Source organism: Globicephala melas, chromosome X, assembly GCF_963455315.2.
Source record: "Globicephala melas chromosome X, mGloMel1.2, whole genome shotgun sequence".
NCBI lineage: Eukaryota > Metazoa > Chordata > Mammalia > Artiodactyla > Delphinidae > Globicephala > Globicephala melas.
This window is the reverse complement of record NC_083335.1, coordinates 77750541-77759750: the sequence shown is the minus strand read 5'-3', so window position 1 is coordinate 77759750 and position 9210 is coordinate 77750541. Positions and strand designations below refer to the sequence as shown.

The following is a 9210-nucleotide window of genomic DNA, read 5'->3' as shown; positions in this document are numbered from 1 at the left end:
GTTTAATAATTCTTTATGTTAAACATTATGCTTCACTTTATGTTAAAATTCCCCTGTCCACTGTGTACTTTCCATATCCTGATTGGATTCAGATTGCTACAGAACACAACACCTACAGCAAATATCATTCCTGGAATTACTGAAAGCCTTCTTTTGAGAGCTGCATCAAGTAAGAATGTCCACTAACACCCAGAAAGAGTAGTAAGGGGAAAAAGAAGGAATAAAATGCTCGGAAAGGAAGAAGTAAGACTGGCATTGTTTGCAGATGACATGATTGTGTACACTATATTCTACAGGTATTTTCAAATTGGTAGAATCAATAAAAGAGTTTAGATAGCTGTTTGTAGGATAAAATATCAATATACGGAAGCCAATTGTATTGTATTTACCAGCAATAAATTTACAAAGTGAACATTTCAAAGGCAGTATTTGCAAAATATGAAGTACCTAGGATAAAATGTCCTCTTATAGGAAAAATATGAAGTATTATTGGGACACATTAAGGAAGTTCTTATTAAAAGGAGAGATAGACCATATCTATTCAATAACATTCCATATTATTGACAAGGAGTCAAATCTAAAAGTTCAACGCAATCTTAATTAGAACCTCAAACAAGATTTTGGTTGAAACTTTTCTGATGAATTGATAATATAAGTGGAGTTGAGACAGGCCAAAAATAACCTAGACATTCTTGAAGAACAAGGCAGAATTGAGTGGCCTTATCCAAAGATCAGAATTGTTTATAGATCTGTAGTAATTAATATTGATATGTGGTATTTAAAATGGACAGATAAATAGAGCCATGGTACTTAATAGAGAGCACACAAACTAGCCCATACATAGGTAGATGCGTGATTTATGACACATGTGGCACTGCAAATCAAGAGTAAAAGGGCAGACTTTTCAATAAGTGGTTCACTGAGACAATCAGATATCCACATGAAGAAAAAAAATGAAACCCTACTCAACACTATACACAAACATCACTTGTAGGTGGATTATGACCTAACTGTGAAAGGCAAAACCACAAATATTTCAGAAGGAAATATAGAGAATATTTTCATTGCCCCAGGGCAGGGACAGATTTCTTGAAACAGAAAAGCACTAACCACAAGGAAAAGAATGATAAATTTGACTATGTTATAATTAAGTATGTTATAACTAAGATTTGTTCACGAAGCACGGCATAAAGCAAGAGAAAATACAAACAACAAAGCAAAGGACTATTTTGGCCACACATATAACCACCAATGGACTGGTATTTAAAACACATAAAAAACTCATTGGATCAGTAAAGACAAGATGGAAAATAGAATAGAAAAATGGTGAAAGAGTTGAACATGAACAGGCTTTTCACAGAAGAGAAAATCCAAGAGGTTCATAAACATGAGAATGTGCCCAAACTTAGTAGTGGTAAAAAACAGTAAATTAAATTCTGGCAATACTTGGTGTAGATGAAGATGTGCAGGAGCAGGAACTCTCTGTGTTACTGGTGGGATTGTAAATTGGTACAACCACTATAGAAAACAATTTGGCATCGTGTAGAAAAGCTGAAGATACGCATACTCTGTGGGCCAGTGATTCTGTTCTTGCATGTATACCCAAGAGACTTTTAAACATGAGTCCCATGAAAAATGTCCAAGAATGTTCATTGTACCATTGTTCATAATAAAAAGCTAAAAACAACCCTGGATGAACCCAGTGTTCATCCAGTGTAGAATGAAATAATCATATCATAATCACTTTGCTAAAATCATGCACTGGAATGCTAGTCAACAATGGAGACAAAAGATCTACAGCTACTAGGAACAACATGATGAGTCTCTCAAATAAATATGATACACAGTGAAAGAGGCAGGCCATAAAAGGGAGCATGCAGCATGATTCTGTTGATATAACTTCATATAAACTGTATTGTTTAGGGATGCATACAAAAGTTGGAAAGTCATATTAAAAAAAAAGCACTGAAATGATTACCACAAAGTCAAGATAACGACTATATCTATAGGGGAGGGTATGGTTTGTGATTGAGAGGAATACGGTGGATGTATTCTGGAAGGCTGGCAATGGTCTATTTCTTGACCTTCGTCCTGGTTACACGGGTGTTTGCTTTTATAAATTATCTAAACCTGGCAGATATATTTTATGCATTCCTCTATACCTCAGATTTGAAAAAAATGTTTCCTCCAAAAAATGTAATAGAAAGAAAAATATGTGATGTAGAAATTTTGATGAGGCTTGAATTGTTATGGATGAAAAACTTGATCTTTTAATCAAGAGATCAGCAAGTGTTCATTATCATTAAAAGAGGGGAAAGAAGGGATTACTTAAACTATAGGTATCCCATAATCTAGTCATCACTCTAAACCTTTCTCTTGCCAGATTAATTCACCCTGTATTTATATCAATTCCCAACTCACTGATGACAGACAAATTGAAGGATCATCATCAACATTAATAAGATCATTAGGCATCACAGGCCAAATACATTACAGTGAGACTAGGCCACCACACTTAAATGCAAGCAGGCACATTGGGGCTATTGGGCATGCAAAAGGCATCTGTGCCTTGTTCTCAGGAGAGTCCACTGCAGTAACTTAGGGTTTAACCTTATCACATTTAACTAGTACTCTTGTCCAGAGACCTCCGTGTGCTGGAGAATCTAGAGTAAGCTGAAGAATGTCCTCATCATGCTGTGAGATTGGACATAAAATTTACCATGGTGCAACCAATGGTGGAAGAGCAGAGTTGGTTTAGGTTGTGTACCTTATAGGGAGAACCCAGGAGTGGGTTGGGTTCTCCAGATTTCAATATAAATTGTTTCATCCTCCAGGCTTTGCATTTCTAGGCTGAACAGTGCTAATCTGCTTCGGCCCCACCTCTTACTCAATCTAGTCTCTGCACCAGCAGGACAAAAAATTTAACTATGCGACAAATTTTCCTAAAGACATTGCTCAAGACAGTTCTGGATATGGAAGCTTTCCAGGAAATTTTTTTAAAAGACAACCTTTTCAGTAGGAATTGGTGGCACTATGGTTGTTTAATCTTGACACATAGCGTATTCTCTCAGGAATTTTCTGTCATCCATTAATCCAGCCATCCATCCAGTAAACAATGTTTAATACAGGATAAGTGCTAACCACCATGTTTACCACTGGGAGGGGCTGGGGGTGTGTTTATTTTGGTACATAAATCGGTAGTGAGGTACCGATTTATGTTGCATTTAGCAGATAGATAGCTAAGGTATTCATTCCAGCACCATTTCCCCTGTATCTGGGAAGACCTCCTTGATTTCCTACTAATATTAACTGTGGAACTTATTTATGTATACGAGGCTCTGCCCCTGGGCTTTCTATTCTGTTCTAGACACCCAGTACCAGAATATTTAAATCACGGTGGCGTTAAACACGTTTTAATATCTGATAGGGCCAGTTTCTGCGCATTGCACATTTTTTTTTTTTTTCCTTTCAGGAACGTGTTCGGGCCCGCGGCAGGGGGCGGGGTCGCGCCTCCTCCGCGATTCTGGTTCCAGCGGAGCCTCATGGACGCGGAGATGGAAATCCCGAGGCTGCTCCCGGCTCGCGGGTCGCGACAGGGCGGCGGCGCTGGCAGCCCCGGGGGCGGCGGCCGGATCCACGGAGGTCCTGACCCGCGGGCCGGCCAGGCCCCCGCGCGCCGCCTCCTGCTGCTCCGGGGCCCCCAAGATGGCGGGCCCGGGCGGCAGCGTGAGGTGGCCCGTGCGGCCTCCCCGGGCCCGGGCCCTAGCCCGTTGGTGCCGAGGCCCGATCACGCTGGCTGCGGCGGCGGCGGCGGCGGCGGCGGCGGCGGCAGCGGCGGCGGCGGCGGCGGCGGCGGCGGCGGCAGCAGCGGCGGCGGCGATGGCGATGACTTCTTCCTGGTGCTGCTGGACCCGGTGGGTGGAGACGTAGATTCCACGGGCGCCAGCCAGGCCGCAGGGCCCCTATGGAGGGAGGAGGCTGGGCTGGGCCCACGGTTCCATGGGCACGAAAGCGGCGCGAACCCCGAGGGCCGCCCTGCGCTGGGCCCCAGCTCCCTGTCCGCTATCCGCGCCCCAGTCCCGGCCCTGGCCCCGATTCCCGCCCCAGGCCTGGGCCCCGCCGCGGCCTTCGCGGGCACCGTCACCATTCACAAACAAAACCTGCTGTTGCGCTTCGAGAACGGCTTCCTCACCCTGGCCACGCCCCCGCCGCCAGCCTGGGCGCCTGGGGTCGCCCCTGCCCCGCAGCCCGGGGGTCTGATCGCCCCGCAAGCGGGGATCCCGCACGCCGCGCAGCCTGGGGACTGTCCCGAGCTGCTGCCCGACCTCCTGCTGGCCGAGCGGGCCGAACCCGCGCCCGCCCCAGCGCCCGAGGAGGAGGCGGAGGGCCCGGTTGCTGCTGAGAGTCCCCGCGGGCCGCTAGGCCCGGGCCAGGGCGTGGTGCTGTACCTGTGTCCTGAGGCGCAGTGCGGACAAACCTTTGCCAAGAAGCACCAACTGAAGGTGCACCTGCTGACGCACAGCAGCAGCCAGGGCCAGCGGCCCTTCAAGTGCCCCCTGGGCGGTTGCGGCTGGACCTTCACCACCTCGTACAAGCTCAAGAGGCACCTGCAGTCACACGACAAACTGAGGCCCTTTGGCTGCCCGGCAGAGGGCTGTGGCAAGAGCTTCACCACGGTGTATAACCTCAAAGCACACATGAAGGGCCATGAGCAGGAGAACTCATTCAAATGCGAGGTGTGTGAGGAGACCTTCCCCACGCAGGCCAAACTCAGCGCCCACCAGCGCAGCCACTTCGAGCCTGAGAGACCCTACCAGTGCGCATTTTCGGGCTGCAAGAAGACGTTTATCACAGTGAGTGCCCTGTTTTCCCATAACCGCGCCCACTTCAGGGAACAGGAACTCTTTTCCTGCTCCTTTCCTGGCTGCAGCAAACAGTACGACAAGGCTTGTAGGTTGAAAATTCACCTTCGGAGCCACACTGGTGAGAGACCTTTCCTTTGTGACTTTGAGGGCTGTGGCTGGAACTTCACCAGCATGTCCAAACTCCTTAGGCACAAAAGGAAGCACGACGATGACCGGAGGTTCATGTGTCCTGTAGAAGGCTGTGGGAAATCTTTCACGAGGGCCGAACATCTGAAAGGCCACAGCATAACCCACCTGGGCACAAAGCCTTTTGTGTGCCCCGTGGAAGGCTGCTGTGCCAGGTTCTCTGCTCGCAGTAGTCTCTACATTCACTCCAAGAAACACTTGCAGGATGTGGACACTTGGAAAAGCCGATGCCCAGTCTCCACTTGTAATAAACTCTTCACATCCAAGCACAGCATGAAGACCCACATGGCCAAAAGGCACAACCTGCGCCAGGATCTCTTAGCTCAGCTAGGAGCTGCAAATTCTCTTACGCCCAGCAGTGAACTTACCACCCAGGGGCAGAATGACCTCAGTGATGCAGAGCTTGTGTCTCTCTTCTCTGATGTGCCCAGTAATAGTTCTGCTGCAGTATTGGACACCGCATTGGTGAACTCTGGGATCTTGACTATTGATGTGGCTTCTGTGAACTCAACTCTGGCAGGGAAACTCCCTGTTAATAATAATAATAATTCCTTAGGGCAGGCGGTGGACCCTCAGACCTTGATGGCCACCAGTGACCTTCCTCAAAGTCTGGATACCTCACTCTTCTTTGGAACGACAGCCGCTGGTTTTCAGCAGAGTCCCTTAGATACAGATGATGTCTCAAGTGTAAGTGCGGGGCCGTTGGGATCTCTGAGCTCTTTGGCTGTGAAAACCTCGAGTCAAGAGCCCCAAGCTTTGACCCCCAGCAGTAAGCTAACAGTAGACACAGATGCTCTGACTCCTTCAAGCACCCTTTGTGAAAACAATGTCTCGGAACTACTGCCGCCAACCAAAACGGAATGGAACGTACATCCTGACTCTGACTTCTTTGGACAGGAGGAAGAAACCCAGTTTGCATTCTCCAATCCTGCAGGAAACCATGGGTCTCAGAAAGAAACAGATCTTATCACAGTGACTGGCAGCTCATTTTTGGTATGAACTAAACTCTATTCATTCCTTGCCACATGGCTTACTTTTATTGATGACACTCAATTTTAAGAGTATTCTGGACTAAATGTTTAAATGCAGTCATTTCTTATAGGTTTGAAAAAGAACAGAGCCCTGGGCTACAAGTTTGGAGATTTAAATTCTGATCTTGAGTCTGGAACTGACAGGTTGTGTGACCCTGAGCAAGTCACTTATCCTATCTGAGCCTTAATTTCCTTATTTATAAAATGAGGTGGTTTGAATAGATTGTTTCTAAGGTCTTTTCAACTGTATGATTCCTTGATAATATGCTTCTTTCCTTGAAAAAAATTAGGACATTTTTCAGTGATGTTGCATGTGCTTTTCTTCAAACATGCATAAACTACACATAATAGTAGAATGAACATTCATGTATATGACACCCAACTTCAGCTATTGTCAATTCATGTACATTTTTGTTTATATAATCTCCATTCTCACCCTCTCCCAGTATTATTTTGAAATAAATACCAGATATCACATCATTTCAACCATAAATATGCAGTATATGTTTCTATAAAGCATGGGCTCTTTTGGAAAAATCTTCAGTTCCATTATCATACTTAAAGTTAACAGTAGTTCTTTGATACTGTCAGGGTTCCAACTTATAATTGTCTCATAAATGCTATTTGTTTTAATATTTTTAACAATTAGAATCCCAGTAAGCCTCTTAACTGTCTTTTTAATCTGTATGTTACCCTGTTGTCTTTTTTCTTGCAATTTTATTCATTGAAGAAAGGAAGTTGTTTCACATGTAGCATTTGCCACAGTCTTAAGTTTTGATAATTACATCCCTGTGGTGTTAAGTTCCCCTACCCTCTGTTTCCTTAATTTGGTAGTTGGATCTAGAGACTTGATCAGAATGGAAATATGATTTTGGGGATAGGAATGTTTCATATGTCGTGTTGTGTTCTTTTAGCAGGTGGCACATAATGTCGGGTTTTCTCTCTTGTGATATTTGCAGCTGCTGGTGATTGGTGCATTAATTCATGATTACCTGTGCTTCTGATATCATGAATTGTTCTTGTAGAGTTACTATTAATGGAGGAAGAAATGCTGTTGAAGGCATGTATAAAAGTTTGTTAGAAATATTATTCAATGCCAAAATAGTTTCTTAAAGGTAGAACTAACAAGAAAAGAAAAAAGTAGCAAAAAATGTTTTGACTCTGCTCCCCATTTATCTTCCACACCTCTTTTAATGATGGGAGGCTTTGCTGTTGTAGAAATTGTCAGCCAGGACTTTGACATGAAACAGACCCATGGTCAAATTCATGTTGGATAAGTGGCCTTGAATAAATTAATTTCACTAAGCCTCAGTTTCTTAGCTGTCAAAGGATCATAGCAATGCACACACATAGCTAACACACCTGAGACTTTTAATCTTTTCCAGTTTTTAATATGTAAAGAAAAATACTATGTGCTTTGACATATTTTGATGAATTTATGTAATCCTTTTACCATCTCAATCCTTCCTACTGTAAAGAATAAATTGGGATAATTTAATCCTGTTCATGTCCAGACAAGGTTTGTGAGAGTTAGGGTGTAGCAAGATAGGGAATCTCTTTATTCCCTCCACTGAATTATTTCCCCCCAGGAATTTCTGTGGCTAATGCCAGGAGTGGAAATATTGCTCACAGGTATATCTGCATCCCTGTTCATTAGACCAATTTGTCACCATCTTTGCTCTGATTCCAGAGTTAGACTTTGCTGTAACTGCAGAGTCTGCTGTTGCAAGAAACTGATAATGGAGTAGAGAAGGTTTCCTACTCTCTGTGGTCTGGAGAGCTCATTGTTTGCATTTTCTCAGAGTTGGAAGGAAAGATTGAAGCTGAATATTGTGTGAAATGTCTGTCTTATATGAGGGTAGCATTTTGAATTTTGTGGAACATCTTCACAACTGTTGTTCAGAGCAACCCTATGTGGTAGTTTTGGCAAAGTTTGTTCTGTGGCTCATGGCATTTTAGCAAATGCACATTCTAAATGGACTTTGGCTAGTGACTGACAGTTCTATATATATCAATAACTTAAAACAAAGAAGATAAATTATTTTCACCTCTCACTTCCCACCCATCCAACTTTCATGATTTATCCCTGTGTCATAACTAGCTGCTGTTTTCCACTTTAATTGGTTTCTGTTACTTTCTGTTTACTTTCTCCCCAGTCCACTCCCATGTATGTGCATTCCAGCCCTTACCATGCCTTACTTTTTATTTTTTAATGGATAGATCTCTTCCTGCTACTATTCCTCAGATCTCCTCATAGCCCATTTTCTTCCAATGATAACATTTGCTGAGTGTACACTGCAGTTGTGTGTATAGTAAGAAGTTATTTTCTGAGCTTAGATAATACTGTGTGTATATATGACTCAGATGGCAAAAGACATTATTTTCTATATTGTTCAGATGAGAAGTAGATTTCTGTTTTATTATTTCCATTTTTTAAGAGTTTTTGCCAAGGAGTTCAGCTAAAACTCGTGTTTGCTGTAGTGTACTAGCCCAGTAGTGTTTGCATGTGAATGCCTATGGATGACAGTTATTGTAGCTCTTTGGCAGTGCACTAAAAACTTGTCACTTTGAAATGTTTATGTACTGTGTGTATGGGGGTATACACACACATACACACACATATATTTTTAAAGTGGTTTTATTCATTTAGTGATAAACAAAAACTAGGCATACTTTTGTAAATCAGAGAAATGCTCAGAATTTCATTGTGTCTACACATTCAATTGTTTTCTGTCTTTGCTTTGGAAATATTTGTATTCATAAAGCACATTTCAAAAATATTGTCACTCATTAAGGCCTCTTAGATTGAGCACTGTTTTTCATGTCTGGCAGTTAACGTGCGTCGAGGATTGAAATGAACACACAAGTAGCGAACATCAAATAAATTACTTAAACATGAAGAGAATTTATACTGTGACTTCTTTCTTGAATTCTTTAAACCAGCTTCCGTCCAATAAAAAATCATTAACTATATTTTTTTCTACTCATTGCTTGAATTTTCAAAGGACAAATGTTACTTATCTCATGGATTCACAGGATTTCATTGAACAAATTTGTTCAAATTATTCCTCTTTCAACTCCATTTTCCAGAAAAATGGTGAAACTTTTTATACTTTCAAGGTACGAAG

General features: G+C 43.0%; 1 protein-coding gene across 1 annotated transcript; it reads left to right on the top strand.

The window, feature by feature from the left end:
* Nucleotides 1-3542: 3542 nt before the first annotated feature.
* LOC115849899 (zinc finger X-linked protein ZXDB) lies at nt 3543-8977 on the top strand. The gene has a single exon (XM_030851521.2). It carries the CDS (start codon nt 3543-3545, stop codon nt 6048-6050), a length of 2508 nt encoding a protein of 835 aa, XP_030707381.2. The 3' UTR covers nt 6051-8977.
* Nucleotides 8978-9210: the final 233 nt, after the last annotated feature.